The sequence below is a fragment of the Hemicordylus capensis genome, chromosome 1, assembly GCF_027244095.1.
Source record: "Hemicordylus capensis ecotype Gifberg chromosome 1, rHemCap1.1.pri, whole genome shotgun sequence".
Lineage (NCBI taxonomy): Eukaryota > Metazoa > Chordata > Lepidosauria > Squamata > Cordylidae > Hemicordylus > Hemicordylus capensis.
This window is the reverse complement of record NC_069657.1, coordinates 230,423,019-230,448,059: the sequence shown is the minus strand read 5'-3', so window position 1 is coordinate 230,448,059 and position 25,041 is coordinate 230,423,019. Positions and strand designations below refer to the sequence as shown.

General features: G+C 44.8%; 1 protein-coding gene across 3 annotated transcripts; it reads right to left on the bottom strand.

Moving 5' to 3' along the window:
- Positions 1–1,140: 1,140 nt before the first annotated feature.
- On the bottom strand, positions 1,141–19,200 carry LOC128341156 (uncharacterized). Of its 3 annotated transcripts, none has more exons than XR_008314238.1 (5): positions 17,460–17,856; positions 6,163–6,253; positions 2,094–2,313; positions 1,924–2,001; positions 1,141–1,841 (listed from the first exon to the last, which is right to left on the bottom strand). XR_008314238.1 is itself a non-coding variant. In XM_053287302.1 (5 exons), exons 2-5 carry the CDS (start codon positions 6,180–6,182, stop codon positions 1,293–1,295), a joined length of 867 nt encoding a protein of 288 aa, XP_053143277.1. In that variant the 5' UTR covers positions 6,183–6,253; positions 19,182–19,200; the 3' UTR covers positions 1,141–1,292. The 3 variants fall into 3 exon arrangements, 1 of the variants encoding a protein (XP_053143277.1); XR_008314237.1 differs by lacking the exon at positions 17,460–17,856 and adding an exon at positions 12,785–17,383; XM_053287302.1 differs by lacking the exon at positions 17,460–17,856 and adding an exon at positions 19,182–19,200.
- Between the last annotated feature and the right edge of the window lie 5,841 nt (positions 19,201–25,041).

Genomic DNA, 25,041 nt, shown 5'->3' with positions numbered 1-25,041 from the left:
AGGTAGAAGGACAGGTAGGGAAGAGAGGTAGGGAAGGAAGTTAATCCCTAAGAGTACCAATCTACATTTCAAAGGGATAGTGTCAGAGCAGTGGAGAAGGGGTGACCAATGTCTTGACCCTCTAGCCCTCTGACTCATTAGTCTGTCCTCCACTGTCTGAGACAAGAGACAGTGCAAATGTCACACCCTCGACCTCTGACAGCGAGGAGGAAGGGGAAGCTGTCAACTTTCCAGCCGATTCAGGAGTGTCTGAGGGGCAGAGCCCGGCTGTCAGTGTTCATGAAACAGCTGTGGTAGATCCAGCTAATGATTTAGAGCAGGCACAACAACCTGAGACAGCAGAAATTGTGCAGGACCAATCCGAAGAAGAGCTATGCAATCAAACACCACTGATCCCACAACAGTGGAGTCTCACGAGACACAGAACCCAATTAGAGACTATTAGGAGAAGCAAACGCCTTTTGTTGAGGGCTGATAAGCCTTGAATTCCTGCCAGCTGGGAGCTCTCGGCTTGCACTATAAATCACCTCACCAGCCTTCTACTCACTGCTGAAAAGCAACATTCTTCAACCAGTGTCGACAGCGTGCAGCCAAGTCCTGTCAAGATGAACTTCCCAGCCGTATCCAGTTTCAGCAGCTCCATTTTGTCTTGTGAACTTCCCTGGCAGTTGGCCAGACCCTGACAGTAAAGTCCTTTAACTTCCAACAATTCATACCTTGGCATTCTTTTTCTGTTGCTCCAGCTCCAGCTGCTGTTTTCAGGATGAAAGAGGTGGATTTCCTGCCTCACAGTAATTTTATCAGTTTGACTCATGGTCTTGCATAGTCTCTGATTGGCTCCTGCATGCTGATTGGCTCCTGCATGCTGGTGCATGCACATGGGTTGCCAGTTTGGCTTTTTTAAAGCCAAATTTTGGGTTACAGCCCATTTGACTCATGAGTAGACCCCTTAGGTCTGGTGAGTAGAACTAATAGCCAACCCCTTGTCTCTTCTTTGCTTCTGCTGCCTTATCATCTGATGAACTCTTCTGACTCATCTTGCTGGATCAGGTCTCTCCACCCTCCCTCCTTGTAAAATAAGACAGAAATAAGCTACCCCCAACAAAAATAAATCAGACATTTATTTAGAGTCATGTCCGTTTTTATTTTTATAAAATGATACATAATAAAATAGCATTTTAATAGAAAAACAGATGCAGTCTGAAGCTGTGTTTCTTCTCAGGCATAGAGACCATGTGGGATGTGTTGACAAAAAACAACACACCACAAGAATGCAGTGTTAAATACTACATTTATACTTTTGCAAAGGAATTTATACAGCTACCTCTGGAACAAGAAATTGTCTGTACTCTTTTTTCAAGGACACAGTTCACAAAAAAGAGCATTCTGGAATCTTTCTGGTGTGGGATAGCTTCTAATACCACCTTCTGGTCATCAGAATCCTTAACACTGGTGATGAGATTTAGAGTCTGATCAACTGTTTCACTAGTCAGCATTAGCATTTTCAGACAATAACCAATTATAATGATTATGTGGAGCACTGCTTTCACACACATCCTTGAAGACAATATTCTAATAAATCTGGAAATATTTCTTTCAGTCCAGGTGACACATTCATGTGAGTCTTGAGCCCCTGCTTGAACCATACACCCGTAGCATGAATCATGCATGCAATTCTTCAGACAGTATTTTAAAACTCCATATACCCCCGCTCTCACAAGCCCCTTCATAGCAGACCTCCTTTTCCTTGCTGGTATGTTATCTGAATCATTCACTTGTAGTTCTAGGAAATTCTGCAAAGTAACATGACTGGGTTGATGCATTCTCACAGCAGGAGGGTTCTGTAGGAGGGGATTACCTGTTATTACCTTTTGTTTCTTTCTTTTTAAAAAGAGATATTCCCACCCAAATTTCCATACGCACCCTGATATGCATGTTCCCTGGCTCTGTATAGTTCCACATTGCTAGAGGGTGTGTGTCAAGACATCGGTCCTCACCCTCCTGGGGGGGAAAAAGGACACAGTTTTAAGTTGCAGCCCTGAGGAACTCTCTCATCCCCTCCCAGTTCTAGAACACCAACACTCCTTATTTACCTGGGCTCCAAAAGGTTCTACAGCTGCAGCCTCCAAGATTCCCTGCCAGATTTCATAAACGTCTTGATTTTCTTCTTCAGGATGCTTGGCAGGTGGAAGTTTCTCATCATCAGAACTTGTGCTAATATACCGCTTTCTCGGGCTAGGCTTTACATCTGTTTGTTGTACAATAGTCTCCAAGGATCTCTCTGGGGAGCCCATGATTGCACAAACAGTGAGACTGCGAAAACAAAACGGCTCAGAGAGACACAGGCTATTCCTACAGAATCAGGATGGCCAGGCATGTTCGTAGAGGGATCTCTTGACCCCGTTTCAGCCAATAAAGTGACACAAAATGGCTGCCCAACCATTATCATGCCTGTGCACTCGGACCTTTCTGGGATCTGAAACCTGTTCCTATTGGTCCAGGGTGGCTAGGCGTGTTCATAGAGGGGGTCACATGCCCACCTTCAGGACATGCCTGGACATATACTGGGGGTAGGAGTGGAAGGTGGAGGGGCCAAACTTCCGGGGGTGAGGGCATGCCCCTACTTCTGACTCTTTACAGCCATGTGGGGGTCTCCTCTGACCATTTCTGCTGACGTATTTCCGCTGACGCATATCCGGTGATGTCTTTCTGGTGACATCAGCGCATTTTTACAGCTGCACGTCCTGCCCCCGTGACTTCACTATGACGTCATCCTCCAGCCACATGCATTTTTTGTAAACAAAAGCACATGGTTTTTGACAGCAGGTATGTACCTCTACTACTAATATAGACCAAAGAGCCCCAAGACAATTGCCTTATAAATCAGGGAAGCTTATTTATAAAGGAAATGAGAGGAGAGCCATTAGTGCTCTTAATAAATACCAGCATGTGGCTTGAACTTTATAAAACCAGTTTAAGAGGAAGCTAAGAAGCTAGACTATTAATAATTGCATTCGTTTTAATGACTACTTAGCATTTTATATAGTGCTTTTGAATGTTCAGATTGGCTTCACATACACCATCTTGTTCTAATCCGTACAACAGATCTGTAAGTTAAGTCATGATTATCATCTCCACAAATGGGACCTTCATTACAGTATGTCCCCACCCCGAGAGCTCCTATTCAAGACTTCAGCCACCCTGAAACAGGAGCCTTGTAGTGCTGTTCAGGCCTCCTGAGGGAAGATTGGCTTTTTTTTTCTTTCCTACTCTCTCTTGGGTCTTTTGGGGCTAGCAGCCTGTCCAGAGCTTTAAGTGCTCTGTAATGGGAAACAGGATCAGAGGTGCTCTTCCCTCTGGACTTTTGGGCCAAAGTCCAGGGCCTCCATACCCCCTGGGGTCCCCCAAATCCTCTTTAGTCTGTCCCAGATGGTGTGGTCAATGGGCTGCCAGCCCACACTGTGCTGGGCAGCCATGCATGACTGAGACCTGTGCCAGGCGGAACCTTTGCTTTAGACACAGAGGTGTGGGGAAGAAATGTGGCATGGGAATATGTTAAGATGTGTGTTGAAATGTTTCTGCTAATGCATATTTGCATAAATAAACCTGTTTTATATTCTTATGTTCTTGTGAGTTCAGTTGCTGTTTGTGCCTTCAAGAACTCATGTGTTAAAAATGAATGTGTCAGTGTGTGTGTGTGTGTGTCGGGGGGAGTGTTGATGCTTAACTTGCAAGGTGGGGGGGGCTCCAAAATTACCTAGGTGCACCTCTGAACAGGCTTTTGCAGAATGGGAAAGGGGTGTGTGTCTTTATGTTTTTCCTCCCTCTGGAAACATCCCTGCAGAATGCAAAGATAGGAGTTTACATGACACGCAAACCCCAACTGTAACTCCCCTATCTCCAAATACTTATAAGAAAGTGTTAGGAGCTTGAGCAGGCCAATTACTATTTTATTCTTTCTAGTAATCTTTTGTGTTTTGTTTGGACATTTGTCCCAGTTGGAATCCTGCAGAGTGTGTGTGTGTGTGTGGGGGGGGGGGATTAGGAAGGAAAGGGGAGGGAAAGGAGAAAGAAAAAATGTTGTTTCTGAATAAAGAAACATATACACATCAATCTACATAAGATTACTTTGTGTTTATGAGGAAAGCAGCTATAAAACATTTGGAGAGGATTTTGGAGATGATATTTTGAACCAACTAGGCGTGTGAGCTTGCAAGGCTTATGAAAGTTCTTGCTTCTTCCTTTCATTGCATTATTGGAACTACATTCCTGAAATGCTGTATTCTACTATTGCTGCTGATGATTGTTTCTCCAGCTTCCTGACCTGCACAACCCCTGAATGTATTTTTTCCTTATCAAACCTGAGTTCTGTTGTTCACTGGATGCCCACTGCAGCATGGCTCAGATCCCACCACCATCTTTATTTTCCTTGTCCACCCCAGGAGAACCTGCTTTTCCCTGGTGTAGTGACCAGCCTCCCCTCCCTCTAAAGAGTTAACTCTGTCTTGACTGGCAAGCTGGTGAACTCCTGGACTCAGCCAATCGGCACACCAGTTGAGTGGGGCCTAGAGAGCTGTTGCAAGGAAGAAGGGAGTTCTTTGTTGGAAAAAGCTAGACTGGAAGTGCACAAGAGGACATGTGGCTCTGGAGCTTGGCTGTAGGAGAATAACCATGCAGATCCTTGAAAGACAGGAGGGCAGGAAGCTTGAATTCTCATCTGGAGTCTGGTGATTTCAAGGCAAGGAGCCAGAGCTAATGGCTTTGGAAAGTTTAGTCTAGGAAAACGTTTTAGTCACTTTGCGTTAGGGGAATTATATTTCTTTGGTTTGTGTGCTTTGCATATTCCCAATATTGTTTTATTATCATTTACCTGCAATGTAATTGAAATAAGAAACACTAGTCTACACTCAATTCACCTAGGGTGTTGCAAAAGCCTCTGTAAACATTTAAGTGTGCATTAAGACAACCCATTTTTGTAATCCCACTAAGTATTCCTACTAAGTATTCTTAACTGTATCTGAAAGCTGAAAAAGCCTCAGACAGAAGCTGTATATAATAATGGAATAACACTGTTTTTCATTTCTTTTCTTTTCACAAGCCTCTCAGAGTTGGCTTTTAACTCAGGAAAAGGGAGTAGAAGAGGGAGTTATCTAGTGCAAACACGTCCTCAGATGTTCAGCAGCTATCAGTCTTCTCACCAACAGTGGTGTACCCAGGCAAACTGGGTGCCTGGACTGCCCGTCGTGACATACACACACATACCCCCGCTGCCACAACCCCTCCTCCCCGCAGCTGCTGCATGAGGCCTCCTCCTGATATTCTAGCTGCCTATGTATGCAGCTGGGGTTGAGAGGTGAGGCAAACAGGCCTCTCCCCATGCCTGTGGCAGGTGGAGCAGGAATGGTTGCTGAGCCTGACCAACTGGCTTAGCGGGCTCTGAGAACTGCGAGGCACTCAGGTTCACCTGCACAGTTAGAATAAAGTGTCACAAGCCCATGATGTCATGGGCTTACAACACTGTATTCTAGCTGCACAGGCACACCAAAGTGCTTTGCATTCTCAGAGGCTGCTGAGCCAGATGGTCAGGCTCAGTGGCTAATCCCACTCCACCTGCCACAGGCGTGTGGGGAGACCTGCTTGCATCATCCCGCACCACACACATGGGCAGCTAGAATATCGGGGAGGAGGGCTTGCAGTGGCAGGGCCCTCCTGATCCTATAGAGGGGCCCCCAGGCCTTGGAGACCATGGACTGGGGACCCAAAGTCCAGGGGTTAGAGCACCTCTGCTAACCACATGTAGGCTTGCACATGGAAGATTTTTGTACTATCCAAGAGCCAAATTATGAGAGTTTTTTTCTGGGTTATCCCACCCCAAGCCCAGAGAGTTTCTGTAGACAAAAGGGGTGGCTCTGTATTTTGAACCTACTGATAATACCGAATAGTTTTAGGAGGCACCTAGCCAGGGAGCTCAGTAGGAGTGATTCAGCATTTCCTTCCCTCACATGAACTTGCTCTGAGATAAAGGCTCACAGCCGGAGGCCCTATTTCTGCAATTATCTCCTCGCCATACAGAGCCCTGATTCTACTCCAGCAAAACAAAAGACTATATTTAGGGATGTGCACAGATTCAGCATCTTTAAATGGATGAAAGCAGGTACTTACCTACTCCTCTGATGCTCCATGCAGCTTCCTGCTGTGGCAGTGCTCTCCCCAGCAGCCCTGGTGCAGTGATGGTGTGGTGGCAGCACACATGCTGTTTGAACATAATAATGAAGAAATCCAGAATTTTAGCATAACTGATTGTGCAGCAGATTGTTCAGCAGATTGTGCTCCCCCCCCCACAAAGACAGGCGTTTCAGACAATTAGAAGAGTACTTCTAGCATTTTCCTATACTTATGACATCAGCATTCAGTGATTGGATTCACATGTAATAGCAGCAAATAAATACACAAGAGCTGCTGGTTCCCACCAGGTAGGGATGTGCACAAACCAAGGGTGGAGAGGGGTCTTTTTTATTTTATTTTTTATTTTACTTTTAAGGAGAGCAGGTCCTTACCTGCTCACCACTGCCACATGCAGTTTCCTTCAGTGGCAGTGCTTGGCCCAAGAACCCCCAAGCGGGGCCAGCACATGCATGGGTGCCATTTGTGTAGTCAGCATGGCTCTGTTGCCAGATTTGGCTTTTTAAAAGCCAAATTCTGGGTTACGGCCCATTTGACCCACAAGTATACCCCTTAGGTTCTGTCAACAGTGCCAGAGTTCAGACAGAGTCCAAAAGAGAAGCCAGAGAAAAAGGGCCTAGGGTTGGTTTGTTAGTAGGCAGATAGCAAGATCTCTTATAGCAAACTGTTCTCACTAGCAAGGCTCACAGGAAGAGGCTTATATAGGCCTTGCCAGAGCCACAGCCTGTTCCCTTTAAACAAATGTGACTCTTGAGTAGTCCTCTTTTTGTCCTTTTCTTGAATAGATCCTCCAGGAGTTTTCCCAGGCAGCAGGCTTTACTGAAAGGCTTTACTGCGAGTTCAAAGTTGCCCCGCCAAACCAATGCAAAAAGTGGATTTTTTTTTACCCCTAATATAAATTGGGCTACATTCTGATATGCAATTTAAAAAATCCCAATTGTGTGTGAAGTGTTCCCCAATAGCTTGCAGGGCCTTTGGGGTAAATTTGGCCAATATTCCAGAGGAGATGTGAGTTAAAAGCTGGGTGTGAAAAACTTCCAGGAGGTTTTTCACACATGGCTTTATGCCTCGGGGTATCTGAAGAGCGAATCTCTTCTCAGCAGAATCACAAGATGTTTATTTCAGGGATTAAATTGACAGTTTACATAGCTGTGAACTCCTCCTGCACTCCTGCAACCTTTCTCCTATGTGCGTTTCCACTGTTTGTTTGTTTGTTTCCTCCAACCAATCACATCCCAGGGGGAGGCATGAGATGCCTCTCTTCAGTATTACTTTTCTTAGTTTGACAACCAGCTGGATGTCTGCAAAAGTGACAAGTCAAAGCAACAGAACTTAACCCCATCCTGCAGTCTCCATTGTTAAGCTTCCAAACATCTGCATATTCAAACATCTGCATATGTAAGCTGTATTGCTATGGTGACCAAACTTTGAAGACATACATTTTGCTTGTGCTTCAATTTAATACTCAAGAGTTCCTGCCTCCCCACTCCCCTTCTGGACTCCCTCCACAGAATTTCACCAATCTGCCACAAGCCCTCCCCTGCCCCTAGCGCTTACAATTGCAAATCACTCCAGCAAATCACTCCAGCACACCAGACTGAGCTGCCAAATTCTCCTTTGCTGACACCTGGGTAAATTTATGGAAATCCACCCAGCATACTTAAAAAAAAAAAAAAAAAAAAAAAACCCCACACAAGTGCAAGTAAGCCAAATTGTCGGCAATGGCCCCTCCACACATCAAAGGAAAACATCGGGTTTTCTTCAAAAGCTGTTGGAAAAACAGGATTTTTTTAAAAGCCAGACATACTTTGGGCTAAGCCAGAATCCCCAGCCTTGCTTTGGGCGGGGAACAGAATCATGTCTGTACTGGTCCATGATACGTCGGGGTAAATACAGCGAATATGTGGACTGGTGCACTCCAATGCAGAGTCAATTTGAATTAAAAGCCATGTGCGTAAAGCCTCCAGGTGGTAGTTTTCTGTTGGCCAGCCTTTCACTTGGTTACTGTTCCTGCAATGTTTCTTGGGGTTTGTAGCACCTGTGCTGGAAGGATCCAAGAGGGGCTTCTCTGGGTAGGCAAGAGGAGGGAGATGGGGCTCTGCAAGTTGTGAGGGTCCCACAGGCTTTGGGTTTTCAGGCGCTGAGCCAGACATGGGTAGGTCAGGTAAGGGAGTGTCTGTTTTGAATAGGGTCTGAAGTGTCCTCTGAGTCTGGAGCAGGTGAGGGTTGTGTGGGATGTCTGTGACAGGTAGCTCCATAAGGGGTTCAGGGGGCTGGCTGGCTCCTGAAAGGGGTCAACTCCTGCTTTGCGATCAGGATCAGGGTGGTTCCTGAGATCAGCCCAACATTGTCAAGCCAACATCAAAAGTTGATTTCAAATGCTGGGTGAATGACAGGTTGAGATGGGTCAATAGTTTCCTTTTTATTATATCAGATTCTTATATCAGATCTGATTAATTTTTTATCCACAAATAAGGTGAAGTGTGGTTGGAAGGGATATGAAAGAAGATGCAAACAGGCAAGCTGACCTAAAGGTGGAAAATAATAAAGCATGGCAGAAGTAGTTTGAAAGCCTCTTTTTATCACTAGAGATAGAGTAGTATAGATTAACGGACAAAGCTGCAGCTCTGGAAGTCCCAAGTTCAAATCTTGCCTCTGCCTCTAAGGTGGTCTTAGGGAAATTGCTCCTTTTTAGCCCCTTCTTTTGCAATATAATTGTATAGCAAATTATATAGTAATATAATTGCAATATAATTGTATAGCAATTGCAATATAATTGTATAGCAAACACAGGTGGGCAAGTTCTTATCTATTGGGAAAGGGACTACCCAAAAAGAAGTAAGTGGTTATACACATCTAAGGTATTTGCTAGAAACTATGCAGAAGTACATAAATTTGGAAAGTAAAAGATTTTTTAGAAAATGGGCCAATGAACTTCTAGGACCTGGAACTTGATTAATGTAAGCAAATTTTGGTTTTATAAAGCAATAATTATTGAGTTTTAAGTAATGCTTCTTTATGTTCAACCACTGGAGATTACCCCAATAAGTCATTAGGGTAACTGAGTGTACTGTTTACATGATTACCAAGCAAGGGGTTTGTTTCTATAGCAATAAGTTTATGAAAAAGCCTCCTCCACTATTAAAGTCAATCCTCTGAGAATCAGATGCTGTATTGGGAATATAACAAAGACAGTATCTTGAGATTGGGTTGACATAGCCTACAGGCTATTTACATAAAGTAAAATTTAACTTTAAATTACTAGGATGCTCTGCTGGGTGTTTTCATGTTCTATTTATTTATTATTTATTATTATTTATTTATTTGATTTATATACCGCCCCTCCAAAATGGCTCAGGGCGGTTCACAATTAAAACAACTTATAAAACAGTAAAAAGCTAAAACAAATTAAAACAATAAAACAGCTAACAATTTAAAACATTTTAAAACAAAAATAAAACATTATCCCCAGACCCCAGCTCAAGAAAACATAGACTCAGTATAGAGGAAAAGGGCCACAACTTTGTTAATTATTACACACAGCATGGCAGACTGGAACACCAGGTGATTAATCACCCTTAAAGAACAGTGCGGGCCAATAGAAGCAGGTCAGAACTCTGAAATCCTACCCAGCACCCTACTGGGGGGGAGACACCCTGGCTCGGGAATGGGCAGGTACATCCCACCCAATTCCTTCAAAGCCAACCCCCCCTTCTGTAAGAGAGGGTCTGGATACTTCTAGGCATTCGTCCGCACAGCCCAAAGGTTAGAGAAGTCCTGAAGCAGGGTTCATGGCAATCATTCTCCCCGTGCCGCACAGGCTACAAAGGAGCGATTAACCAATCACCCCTTTTACATATCCAAGGGTGCTCACCGATGTTCTAACCCTCAAATTGCCACCCCGCCCGCACTGTTCCTGCCATTGTGGTTGACCTAACTCTAAATACGCACCCAGGACACAGAACGGAGTAGGCGAAAAAACCCCCAACAGTGGCCAATGCGTTGGGAGCAAAAAATTCCTACTCGGCCCCCTCAGGCGGCCAGTCGCTAGACCCGCTCTGCACCGGGGAGGGAGGGAGGGGGGGGAAAGCCGCTTCTCCTGTGATTGCCTGACCCCAACTGAAGAGAGAATGGAAAATGGAGGATGGGGCCGGGATCGGTCAATCCTGGCCGAAGCCCCGCCCCTTGACCAAAGAGGTCAAACGGAACCCTTCCTGGGCTTCGCGCAGGACAGGCTGTGGCAAACTCCCTCCCATCTGCACAAGGCGGGGGGGGGGGTTATTAAGTCATTAAAAACACTAAATCAAATCAACACTAAATCTACTTGGTTTAGCCAACAACAAAGACTAGTCAAATATTGCTTCTATGTATAATATGTGGGACAATGGGCTTGAGGATTGCCTGCCCTTAAGTATAAGCAGTCAGCTTCTGTACAGTTAGTGATATCATATCATCACTTTGTTCATAACTTAACACTTTAAATCCTTCCTGTGTAAAGTGGAATCTGCATCAGATTGTAAAATTGTAAAATATTCCCTGCAGCTTATTTTGGAAAGAGATTGTCAGTTAAGCAACAATTAGAAACATGTCATAGAAGATGTATGCTAAGCTTCTATTGGTATAATATTGTTAATCACTCCTCCCTTCCCCACGCAGTAAGAAGTCCCACATAGTTGCCCTGAAGGGTTTCATTTCTCATCTGAAGAAAACCGAACCACTGGAAGCTAGAGCCTCAGCTTTAATGGGGGGAGTTTTTATTTCTTGTCATTGCTAAGGTTAAATGTTGCTCTTCTCAATATGTGCCAGGGGGTATTATCTTGGAGGATGCCATTCCAATTGAAGTGGTCCTTGGCAGAGGGTGAAATGGCAGTGGGAGGAGGACATGCCAGGTGAGGGGAAGGCTATATCAAAGTCATTACACTCTCCAGTCCTTATCCCATCCAAAGAGACCCCAGTAACTCTTATCAGTTTGAGTGCCTGCATGCAGTGATGAGATCATGATACAAAGTTGGGATTCTGTTGGTATACTGCCCACCCTGCTGTCTAATAGTCTCCCTGCCTGAGCTGCTTGAGGTGGTCTCGGATGTGGTGTTGAGGACCCCATGGCTGTTAGTCTTGGGGTACTTTAATGTCCATGTTGAAAGCCACCTTCTCTGGTACACCTCAGGACTTCATGTCCTCCATGATGACCATGGGCTTGTCTCAACTGATTTTTGGGCCCACACATGTGGCAGGCCATACGTTTGACTTGGTCTTTGGGTCAATGGTGGACAGTGGTGTTCCTTGGATAGTCCAGGAGGCCTCAATACTGTTATCATGGATGGATCAATATCTGGTGAAGACTAGGCTGAGGGTGGATCCAATATGCCTCTGCAGGGGTGGGGGTGGGGAAACAGTTAAGATGTCCACCCTTGGAGGCTTATGGATCCTAATGGATTTCTGACAACTCTGGAGGAGTTTTCATGCTGAGAGAGTGGATGATCCTGTCAACACTCTGGTCTCCCTCTGATATAAGGACATGGGTTGGGCGATTGACTCAGTCATGCCTAGGCATCCTCTCCTAACCCATCGAATCGAAGCGACTCCCTGGTATGCAAGTGAGTTGCAGACAATGAAGGAAGGCAGCTGGTCGACAGCTTGAGTGTTGGTTGAAAACTCAGAATGAATGTGACTAGACACAGGCTAGAGCCCATATTAGGGCCTACTCTATGGCAGTGATGGTGGCGAAGAAAACCTACTTTCCCACCACCACTATGTCTGCTCAATGTCGTCCAGCAGAGCTTTTTCAAGTGGTACGGGGACCCCAAAGACCATTGTGGAAGAAAACAGAGAGGTGATTCTCATGATCGCCAAAAAGTGGGCTAAGGGAGCCTAGCCCACTTTCTGGTGACCACGAGAACTACCAGGCTCGCAGGCGAGCCCGGTTGCTCTCAACTGGGTTACCCGCTTATGGAGCCCTCCCCTAAGCTCAGGTTTGCAGAGCGAGCACTCCTCTAACCTGGGCTCTAAGATTGCTCCATGCCACAGCAACTCACAAGGAGACCCCCGACCAAGAGGCTAAAAAGAAGCCTCTCAGCTCAGAGGCCTCTCCAGCACGCTCTGCGCACTTGCACAGAGCATGCTGGAACTTCCGGGGTCTGGTCTGCGCGGGCCCCAATCCCTGCAGCCCCTGCCGGCTCCATGACGAAGCCAGCAATTGTGTGGGTGGCCGATCTGGCTGCCTGGGGAGGGCTCAATGATAATCTGCAGGGAGAATAGGCTTAGCCTGCTCTCCCCGCAAACCCTCTAGATGCGGGTCTCACCGATCGTGAGACCTGCCTCAGAGTCTTCACGCTGTGTTTAGGAAATCCAGGTAAATTGCTTTATTAATTAAGAGATTGCTTTATTTGCTTTAATTGCTTTATTAAGAGACAGTTTCATCTGAAAGGTCAGAGGGCTTACACAGATCACAAACCTCATCAGACCCAAAGACCACTTGCCAAATAAATCACACTGTGTTATCTGGCCAAAACAAGAAGTTACATAATTTGAGCATTTCAAACAGCTGGACATTTACACACATACATCAAACAAGGAAGTTACAGTAACAGATCATATTTACTCTGAATGATTAGAATGACCCAGACATGGTATTGCAAAGGGCATCTTCTGGTAGTTTGCTCAAGTATTATTTAAATCTTAAGGGACTTTTCTAAATCTATTTTAAGCTAAAACTGCAAGCCAGCAATTTTCCTGCCTTCTGTGCTAAGCCTGGCTGTCATTTTGTCTGCTTCTTGCTAAGCGTTTCTGCTCAGGTACATTTTGGCATAAAGCATACATAAAAGGCCTATAGAGTGGCTTCCACACCATCAAACAGAACCCTTGGCAGCCTGCTGTGACCAATTTGTGCTACATTTTGTGGATAAAATTGTTTGTATCCGTTCTGACTTGGATGCTAAGATTTCTGCAGTGCTGGAACTGGATGTGGCCAATGCACCATCTGGTCTTGTTATATTAGATGGTTTTCAAACTGTGTTGCCTTAGACAGGCTGCTTGGAAGACTGAGTCCTACCACGTGCATCCTTGAACCTTGCCCTTCATGGTTGGTGAAGGCTTCGAGGCCTTCATGGACTGGGTCCATTGGTGGTGGGGTGATGAATGCCTCACTAAAGCAGGGGGTGGTCACCCCTTGGCTGAAGGAGGCAGGCCCTTCCGAGAAAATCCCTCATTGGACCCAGATGACTTAAATAACTTTTGACCAGTTTCTAACCTCCCCTTCTTCGGCAAGGTGTTGGAGAACGTCTCAGCTCCAGGCAGCCCTGGATGAATCTGATTACATAGATCCTTTCCAGTCTAGCTTCCAACCTGGTTATGGGATGGAAACTGCCTTGGTCACCCTGGTGGATGATGTACACTGGGAGATAGACAGAGGGAGTGTGACTGTTGATTCTCCTGGACCTCTCAGCCACTTTTGATACTATCGACTATGGTATCCTTCTGGGACATCTCTCCGGGTTGGGACTTGGGGGCACAGTTATACTGTGGCTCCACTCCTACCTGGAAGATTGTACTCAGAAGGTGGTACTGGGGGATGCCTGCTCCACCCATTGGCCTTTGGCCTATGGGGTGCCACAGGGATCTATTCTGTCCCCCATGCTGTTTATCATTTACATGAAACCTCTGGGAGAGTTCATCCATAGGTGTCGGCAGCAGTGTCATCAGTATGCTGAAGACACCCAGCTGTACCTATTTTTAAAGTCAGCAGACACCAGGGAGGCAGTGGATGTTCTGAACTGGGGTTTGGAGGCTGTTCTGGACTGGATGAGGGCCAACAAGCTGAAAGTTAATCCAGATAAGAAGGAAGTGCTCTGGGTTGGTAGAACTGATCATCCGAGTAATGAGGTAAATCTGATCTTGGACAGGATAGCACACCCTCTGAAAGACAAAGTCCACATCTTGGGGGTGCTTCTGGATCTGACGCTCTCCTTGGAGGCACAGGTGGCGGCAGTGTGCAGAAGTGCCTTTTATGGCTGGTACACCAACTGCGACCCTACTTGGAGAAGTCATACCTGACTTCATTCACTCATGCTTTGGTAACATCCATATTGGACTACTGCAATGCACTCTACGTGGGGCTGCCATTGAAGATGGTTCGGAAGCTCCAGCTGGTCCAGAATGCTGCTGCAATGATTCTCGTGGGTGCAAGTTGCCTCATGAGTGTCGCATCCATCCCATCAAAGCTTCATTGGTTATTGGTCCACTTCCAGGCTAGATTCAAGGTGCTGGTATTTGCATTTTAAAAGAGGCTTTTCAGTGTTCCATCTTTGGTTATATCTGGTAGGTTCTTTAGTTCTTAGTTTTTATAACTCTCAATGTTTAGCTTTTAAAATAACTTTTAATTTAATTCTGATTGTGGTTTTAGCCTGGACTTTTAGCTTGTTTACTTAATTTGGTTAATTTTATTAGTTTTATTTTACATTGTATCTGTTTTATTGTTGTGAGCCACCCCAAGCAGTAGTGTAATGGAGGGGTGGGGTATAAATAATTTAATAAATAAATAAATAAATAAATAAATAATGCATGTGTAATATGTGTTTTGTTTTAAAATATACAGCCATAGCTTAAGTGAAGGCAAACAAGCAGCAAATCCACTGACTCCATCAGATTCCCAGAAAGCAGCTGTTGCAGGCCCATTTCCCCTCACACCTAGGTTGCAACTTAGTTGTAGCTAACTCAGCTCCTTCTTCAAACGCAAATTGCTACAAACAAATTGGGCCCATAAACAAAGAGGCAGCCAGTGAAACTCTTTAATATTTTTCCATTACATGTTCTCAGTGAGACCCCTGGCATCCCTGTTTCATACTAGCTGAAGTTTCTAGTTACTCTTCAAGAGCAGCCCCATGTAGAATGCATTGAAGGAGTCCAAATGTGAGGAGACTAAGGCATGGGTGACTGTAGCCAAATCTACCCTCTCCAGGAATGAGTGCAGCTGCAGCACCAGGGCTCTCCGGTTGACAGGTGCAATAGTGGGTCCTTTAGAACCTCAGAACTGCTCACCTTCTCTTTCAGAGTGAGTGTGACTCCACCCAAAACAGGTTTATAACCAATCCAGAACATCTTTCCTATTGACTAGCAGGATTAGTCAGTAGGAAGGAAGTTGTGGTGCTGGGGGGGAAAGTTGGGGTGGAAGAAGAATTGCTTATGGCCTGGTCAATGTGCTAAGAAGAAGGGAAAGGGAAAGGGAAAGGGCTGGCAGGAGAAAATAGAAGGCATATTTATCTGGGATGGAAGGACTAGCGAAGGGAGTGCTTGCAGCTCAGCATTCATTCATTCATTCATTCATTCACTCCATTTATATACCACCCTTCCTAAAGTGACTCAGAGTGCTTTACATGAAAATAAAAAATAAATGAAACAATTAACATTTTTAAACACACACACACACACACACACACACACACACACACCCCAGATTAAAACTCATTAAAATTAGATCATTAAAAGCCAGGCTAAAAAAGATGGGTCTTTAAGGCTCTCCTGAAGACCTCTAAGGAAGATAATCTTCTTCTATCCATTGGGAGTGGGTTCCACAACTTAGGGGTGACAACTGAGAAGGCCCTATCCCAGGTCACCACCAGATGAAATGATGACACCCAAAGACTGACCCCATCCTGATTATCTTAATGAGTGGTGGTGATCTTGTAGAGAAAGGCACTCCCAGACCTAAGCCATTCAAGACCTAAGCCATGTAATAACCAGCACTTTGTATTTTGCCCAGAAACATATTGGCAGCCAGTGCAACTGTTTAAGAACAGGAGACCAATCTGGCTGCTGCAGACTGGTACAGTGGTACCAGCTAGAGTACCATTGGTTTCAGCTCATTCTCCTCATGGAATGGGTTGAGTTGTCAAATCAATTGAAGTTGGTAAAAAGTGCCCCTGACCACAGCCTAAACCTGAGGCACCAGAGTGAGACTGGGGTCCAAGAGCACTCCCAAGTTATGAACCTGTACTTTCTGGGGGAGTATAACCTCATCCAGAACAGGAGGTTCTATCCCGTCTTGCAGATTACGACCCCCCAAAATGAGCACCTTCATCTTGCTTGGATTCAGCTTCAGTTTATTATCCCTCATCCAGCCCATTAGTGCCCATAGACAGGCATTTAAGGGGCTAATGGCATTCCTCATATTGAAATAGATTTGGGTGTCATCAGCATATTGATAACACCCAGTACCAAATCCCCTGATTATCTCACCCAGCAGTTTCATGTAAATGTTAAAAAGCACTGGTGATAGAATACGAGGGGCTCCATATAGTAGCTCCTGTATTGAAGAGCAACTGTCACCAAGCTCCACAACTTGAAACATAGGAGTGGGACCACTGTAAAACAGTTCCTCCTATCCCCAAATCCTTTGAAGAAAATATACATGCAACTGTGCATGAGCATACACCTAGAGCATTCAACAGAATCTTCTGCAACACCCAAGGACTGCAGAGGTTCCTCTGCAGACAATTTATGTGGAAAGGGTTTCCTGAAGGTGGAAAGTCTGAAAAGTATTGTTCTGAGTTAATGCAGTCTTAGGGGAACATAGTTCTCTGCAGTAGTCACAGATTGTGATGAGAAGCACCCTACTCGTCAGCCCGGGCCACTGCTAATGAAGGGGATCTGTACCCCAAACTACAGAGGTTAACAACCTTATACTTATGTGGACCACTATTACTGAGAAATTAACTTCGTCCAAGGGGGTTAATGCAACCCAGCACACTTTCGTGCGGTCGTGAGAACCACTAGGTGAGCCTAGGGGTTCTCTGGCAGCTAGCCCACCTAAATATCCCTTCCCTTAACCCAGGCTAGTGGAGCAAGCACTCCACTAACCCCAGTTTTTGGGTCATGAGATGCATCGCCACACTTCAGTAACCCGTGAGGAGACCCCTGACTGGGAGGCTCCATAAAACCTCCCAGTCTCAGGGGGTCTCCTCAGCATGCCTCGCGCACTCACACAGGGCATGCTGGGGCTTCCAGGGTGCTGGAGGGGCCCCAATCCCTGCCTCCCCTACTGGCTGCATGACAAAGCCGGTAGTTGTGTGGGTGGCCGATCTGGCTGCCCAGAGTGGGCACTCTGCTCATGGTCAGGGAGAGTGGGCTAAGCCCCCTCTCCCAGCACTAACCCTCCCAGCGTTCCACACTAATCATGTGAAGCACCTCATGTATTTATTTCAACTTTTCTTTGAGCCCTTTCTCACAATTGATGAGAAAGGGCTACAGGGTGAGCAGGGAGGAAGCCTTGAAATGCTTACCTCCCCACAGACGGTCTGAGCTGCTGGTCTGGGTATGGAGATTGTGCAACCAGACGTGCAGCTGCCCCCTTGGGCAGTATCAGGATTGGGAGCTGGGGCATGTTGCCCAATCCCTGGAACTCCTGTTATGGACCGTGCAGGTCTCCCAGCCCTGGCGATCCTGAAAACTGGGCTAATGTCCCTTAACCTGGCTTGGCTACAGTGTATATATGGTATAATGTAAGATTTGTGACACATAGACTTCACCCACATGGACAGATAGATAACAATCTGCTGAGGTAGCCACAGCTGGATTGCCTATCACCTATAGACACAGATCCTGTCCTCCCTTCAATCCTACCAGTCCCAGAACAGACCCTATCTCTCTAGAGATCCTCTCTCTAGCCCTGTCTGTCCCTGTTCGTAAATCCCTCTGAGTTTACAAAAAGTCAGTTTAACTGCCACTCTCTGCTCCATTCTAAATCCCCTCCCTTCGGAAACCCACATGAAAGGCGGTTCTTTCAGCTTTAAAAGGTGATTGACAGGACTGGAGCTGTTGCTATCAAATCACACAGATAAGCAAAAATACTCATTGCTTTCACTTATGCAACCAACCACATGGAGTTATGACTCTTTTTATTTATTTATTTATTTATTTATTTATTTATTTATTTATTTAACTAACACATTTTTATACCACTCAAAATGCAAGTCTCTGGGTAGTTTACAACAAAACAGTAAAAACAACAGATATTAACTCTTTACCCTGCATGAAATGTGAGCTATGGAAAAGCAGAGCCAATGTTTAGAACAGTGGTTACTTGAAACTACTATGTGCAATTATTTATCTAGTTATATTCATAACCCAATTATCTAACCCTTTAGCAGGTTAGGATAGCCAGTGTATATAATATTTAAATATATATAACAAGTATATGCTTAGTATCCTCTGCTGTGAAGATGGACACAAATAACTTAATTAGCTTCTCTGCAACCTCCATATCCTCCTTAATAAGCCCATTCACTCCCTCATTATCTAATGGTCCAACGGCCTCCCTGGCAGCTTTCCTGCTTCTGATGTATTTAAAGACGTTTTTGTTATTCCCCTTAATACTTTTGGCTAAATGTTCCTCAAACTCTCTTTTTGCCTCCTTTATTGCATTTCTTTTGCCAGAGTTTGTGTTCCTTTCTGTTCTCTTTGTTTGGACAGGCCTTCCGATTTCAGAAGGAAGTCTTCTTCCCTTTTATGGCTTCCTTGACAGTACCTGTTAGCCATGCTGGCATCCTCCTGGACTTAGTGGTACCTTACCTCCTTTTGAGTATAGAAAAAGGGTATACACTACCTGACAGACAGGACAGGGTTCACTCTTTAGGGTAAGGGAGGGGGCGATTGCTACATACATATTCCATCCTAGGAAGTAATCATGATCCCTTCCAAGAGTAACATAAAAATAGTGCCCCTCTCATTCTCCCCTTTGCCAGTAATTGTTCTTGTACAGGACTGTTTTGTTGTGGAGCTCATATTAGGGTGGTGATATAATTGCTTTCAGGAGAAAGGCTTAAATGCCATTTAAGGAGGTTTAAATGCCCTTTCCCTGCCGAGGGTGGATGTTCTGTCCATTCCAAAAAGGCACAATCATACTCTACATGGCCCTTGAACATCGTGGCCAATGGCCGATGCCCTGCAGATATTCCACCCTGATGTCCATTTACCCACAGTCTGGTGATGTGAGCACTACAGACCTTGCAGGGATGAGGCATTGGAATACAGACATTCCTCAGGGATGAGGAAGAGGGAGTGACTCCCCTGCTCTGAAACCAGAGGTTGCCAGGATATGGTTGGATGATGGTCTGAGATGTGATTCACGGTTACAAAAATTAACCTGAGGTTTGGCTATCAATGGTTTGCTGTTGCATGCGAATGCGGCTTCTGTGTGTGTGTGTGTTTTCTAAGCTTTATATTTTGAAGCTCTATGTATGAAGAAACAAGTGCCTTATGTGATCCCATGAACAAAATAAAACAAATGTGTCTAGAACCAAAGCAAGACTAAGTGATCCTCTCATATTCTGACAATAATTATGTTAGCAGCCTCCACAGCAAGCTGAATACAAATATTTCACCTGGAAGCAATATGGTGGCAGACATGTCAGGATATCCATTTTAATCTCTTCTATGGACATTATTTAGATGACTACTCACTTCCCAAACAGTTTTGCTATGCTTCACATTACAAAGGCATGGGAAAAAGTCTTCTTTGTGCTTGCTACTGCCACAAGTGTTTTTTTTTAAACCTCCTTGAACTGTTCAGTTCTGACTGCTAAGACAGAAATCCAAAGAACAAAACAAATACATAGTCAAGTTGTCTCTTCTCCCACTTGACTGGACCACCCTGATGTCCATCTACATGTCATAAGGGCCAGAAGTAAAAGCATTTACTTTTCTAAACATTCTACATACCCCAATCAAGTGTCAATGTGTAAATTTACCACCATGTTTAGAAGCCCATATGCACCCAAGATCAGAACACAAGCTGTTGGTCATCCAGATTTATCTACCATCCTGGCCACAAGTATTTTTTTTTGAAGATAATGATTTGAACTCAATGGTAGTAAACACGCACTCCCTCCAATAGCTAGTTACCTTTTCCCAAGCCAATACCAAGAAGAAATGGGACCACAATATAAAGTTTTCATGACCCATAAAGTTGTATCTTGTATGAACATGTATATACCATGTTCATTTAATTTGTTTACTGTAATAGTATCTTTATCTTTCTTGGATAAGTTCTGTGGCCCTACTAAAGACCAGCCAGGTACTATTGAGACGTTTATAAGTAGGGATTGAGCAGGGGAGATGAGACTGTCATATGCTCTTGTCAATCATGGAACATGGTTGTTTTTATTTAGTCCCTGAGTCAGCCCTCTTCTACATCATCCCTCAGTGGCTGACAAGATGCTCATGCTTGGCTCAAGCATACACTTTCTCTTTACTGATGAAGCAATCTGAGGTTATCTGAGGAAGGATGCTAGCAGGAAATGAAGTGCAAAACTGATAATAGGTAATGCTAGTTGTATTTTTTCCATGACTGCCCCCAACCATTGCATTGTAAAAACAGGATAAAAATATGAAGTTAAATGGGGTTGGGGGGAATGCCACTGAATATTCCAAAAAGATTTCAGACGTGCTTTAAGCAAATACCAGAGAATAGAATAATACATACCAACAATACTGTGGGAGACATGCTTCTTTGCATGAAGACAGAAAAGCCATTGTCTATAACCACATCTCATCTCCATATTCATCTAGTGTATCAAAGCCTCCTTTTCAACTGCATTTAGCCTATAGCAAAAACTTGTGACACTATTAAAAGCGTTAGATCATTTTTGTCTTGTGTAGGAGGCCAAGAAATTGCAATTATATGCCAAATGAACAACAGCACATTTCCCTTAAATTCATTTTGTCCACCATAATGGACAAAGTGCTTCTGCCTTGTGCTTCCAGGCAGAAGAGTTGTAAGTGTCATGTGCACTGACTCAATGTGTCTCACACCTGTGAGGAACACAAAATCTGTGCCAAGCTCCATGTTGGGGTTATTATTATTATGGCTAGAAACAGTTATATTATTCTAATATAGTTCCTTTGGGTTTGCTTGTTCAAAGAACAAATCAGGAGCTAGCAGGATTAGCAGAAGTGGCATACATGAAGATAGCAACTATTGTGAAGAAATCTATCTCTCTTATACTACACTTATATCCCACGTTTCAAAGTTCTCAAAGTGGTTTACATAATAAGACAGACAGAAAGACAGAAAGATAGAAAAGTTAAGTTTCCGGTTTCCAAAAAAGCTGAAAATTTACTCCCTCAAGGCAGTTGCAACCCATTCTGTTTCCGAGGGGAAAAGATGCCTAAAACTTTCATTATGTTTTTCATTATGTGTTATCCTTTGTTAATGTGGATGGAAATTTAGGTAATTTTAGCATTTGGCAGCAAAATACAATGGACCATTATAAGAACTGTATAGTAGATGGACTGTATGAAACATATGAACAAGTTGTCAGATGAAATAATGTGAACTTTCCTATTTATCAGTTCTTACCAGGGCACAGCTACAACTGAATGGGGGAGGAGACCAAATGCCCTTGGGCCCCAGAGGAAGGGGGGGCCCACTGATTGAGTGACAGCTTCAAGATTTTAAAATGCCCCCCCCACCGCCTTCCTCTCCTTCCCCTGGCCCAATGTCTCTGCTAACTACCCCAACTAGTTGCAAGGTGTAAATAACAGCACAGCAAAACCAAAGTAACTCTCTCTCCCTCTCCCAAAGCACTCTACAACCTTCTCATGCCTACCTCATACCTCCTCATTTTCCAAAAACAAGATGCGAGTTAATAAAACATTAGGTTATATGAATAAAATAGGAAGCTTATTCACTGCTTTAATGCAGACATCCTGTCAAAGCAAGATTACTTTGTCTCTGTCATCACCAGCATATACATTTACATACAAAATCAGAACATCTGCATTCAGTTGGTTCCCTTAGCAAGTAACAAAGACAAAATATCTTTCCCACCCTTTAGAAGCATTTATAGCAACAGAAACCAAAGATCTAAGTAACACTTCTACTTATTTGCTATCAGAAACTGTAGTTGTTTTTGCTACAAAATACCCACAAGATTATTTCACAGGAAACTATGGAAATACAGTACTTCTCCATGCTCTTAGATTTGTTATCAAAACACTTGTTGGTGCAAAAATACAGCCACCACATCTGAGAATGTTCAACACATTCATTCAACATTTGTCATGCATGATGCAAAACTTAATGTGTCAATTTGCTTGAGCAAATCAATCATAGAGCAATTGTTCAACTTCTTTTAGTTCAATATTACTGCCTCATTGCTCAGACATTTTGAAAAATGAGACTTCAAAGTTCGATCATTGACTAATGTAAAAAAGTAAAAATAAGTAAATAAAATAAGTTATATACAAAAGCAGTGAGGAGGTGGCACCGCAGCAGGAGGAAAGCGGGGATCAGGAGGGGAGAATCCTTGCTGACTTGGCAATGTGGTGATGCTCTTTATTTAGCAGGGGGAGAGTAACTGACCCTATCCACCCCCAGCACAATACGTACAGTGACTGTTGCTGGTGTGTATCTCATGTTTCTTTTTAGGTTGTGAGCCCTTTGGGGACAGGATTCCATCTTATTTGTCTGTTATTTCTTTGTGTAAACCTCTCTGAGCCATTTTTGGAAGGGCAGTATAGAAATTGAATGAATGAATGAATGAAGGAAGGAAGGAGAAGTGGGCTGGCAGGCCAGGTGGACGGGGAGTGGGGGAAGCGTGGGCCAGGAGGAGGAAAGCTGGCCCGGCCAGAAACCGTGGCCGGGGAGAAGTGAGCCATGCGGGCAGGCAGGGAGGGGAGAGGAAAGCGGGGACGATGTGGGTGGGTGAGGGGAGGAAAGCGGGGTGGGGAGTGGGGAGGAAAGCGGGGACCGGGTAGGCAGGGAGGAAAGCGAGGACCATGCGGATGCGGGCGGGCCACCATGGAGGGAAGTGCGGGCCAGGAGGAGGCAAGATGGCCTGCCCAGCCAGAAACCGTGGCCGGGGAGAAGCAGGCCATGGAGGCAGGTGGGGAGAGGGAGGAAAGCGGGGACCATGTGGGCGTTCGGGTGGGGGGAGGAAAGCAGGCACCATGCAGGCGGGTGGGGGAAGGAAATCAGGCACCATGAGAGCGGAGGAAAATGGGCACCATGTGGGGAGGTGGGGGGAGGAAAATGGGGACCATGCGGATGCGGGGTGGGTTGGGCCACCATGGAGGAAAGCACAGGCCAGAAGGAGGAAAGCCGGCCCGGCCGGAAACTGTGGCAGGCAGCCTAGCTGATCATGTGACTTTCTTCTGGATCACATGAGGCGCTCTCAGGTGCCAGCCAGCTAATGGATGGGGAACGAGGAGGAGCTCGGCCCCACGAGGCAACAAGGTCGGAGGAAAAAAATTATTTTGCAAAAATAAAATAAAGTGATTCACAAGGAAGCTCGGGCAGGTGCTTGGTGGGGGAGACACATGACATGTCTCTGGGGGTCCCCTTCAAGCCAGGGGCCCCCGAGACAACAGTCTCCCCTTGTCTAATTATAATTATGCCCCTGGACAGCTTGCACTCTGCTCTCCCCCTCAAGCTTCTCTGAAAAAGAAAGTGGGAGAGGGGCTCATTTTAACTTTTTGTCCAAGGACCCACTCCAACCTTGCTATGGCCCTAATATTTATAGATTCATTACTTCTTCTTAAGCAAAATTATCTATCTATCTATCTATCTATCTATCTATCTATCTATCTAATTTTGCTTATAGCCTTTTGGAAGAGCGGTATAAAAATTTTAATAATTAATAATAAATATATAACAGGGAGGACACATCTTTTGAATGTGTAATTACAAATATGGCACGGAATACTTCCACACATAGTATATCACTGCAAGTCAGAAAGTAATGGGAGGAGAGCTGGTCTTGTTTCATGAATTGCCCCCCCCCCCATTTTTAAAGCAGGGTCTGCCCTGGTTTGCATTTGAATTGGAGACTACATGTATGAGCACTGTAAGATCTTCCCCTTAGGGGATGGGGCTGTTTATGGGAACAGCACCTCCATGCAGATGTTGCCAGTCTGATTTTGGGATAGCCCATAGTGCACCCTCTATCTATAGTACATTGGAAGGCTATATAGCCCCAGACTGTGGGATCGTAGTCCCTACAAGAACCTTTCACCTGCCTATGTTTGGCAAGATTCATAGTTGGTTGCTCAGCATTAGCAAGGCGTGGGGCAAAGTACCCCAAGGTCAGAATAGCAAAGGCTGGATAGGATGCTCCCACCCCTCTCTTTCAGAGAGAAGGCAATAGCAGGTGAGCAGACCCTATTTCAAAAGGTGAATTAATCAGAAAAGGAATCCTCCTTTTCACGAGAAATAACAGTAAAGCACTCCTCAAGAGGCACATAGATAATTGGTGCATTTTGTTACTCGTTTTTGAATTAACAACTTAGCTGGCAAAGACTCAGGAAAATGAGAGCATCAAAATTGGAGACATGTAATCTATTCACCTGGAAGGAGGCATCCTGTTCTTCAGATAGTCAGTCCTGCAGCTCTATTCAACATGTACATATTTACATAGCTTCCTCTTGCCTTTGTTGAGCAACCTACCCTCAGAATGATTAGGTTTGAGTGACAATAGATTTACTTTTCTTGCATAGAATCTGCCACCCTCTGGGTAAGCAGAATGGCTTGGAAACTGCCTCTGGCCAAAGCATATGGTCTCAGAATCTGTTTGGATCACTATCCTACAGAGTCTCATACAAGCAAGTGGTAGCATTTGCTCCTCACTTCTTTCCTGCTTCTCCTCATTTGTTTACTGGTGAAGAGGCCAGCCAATGTGCAACAGACACACCAACTTAACCAGGGAAGGATAGATAAACTAACCTCTTGCCCTTCTAAGCCTCCTTGCCCCCACTCTTTTTCCAGTCTCCCCACTTTCAAGCACTTTCCACAGCCTGGCTCTGGTCTATGCACCGTAGCAATCAATCTCTAATTAGGACACTTGTCTAGAACATCAGCTAAGATTT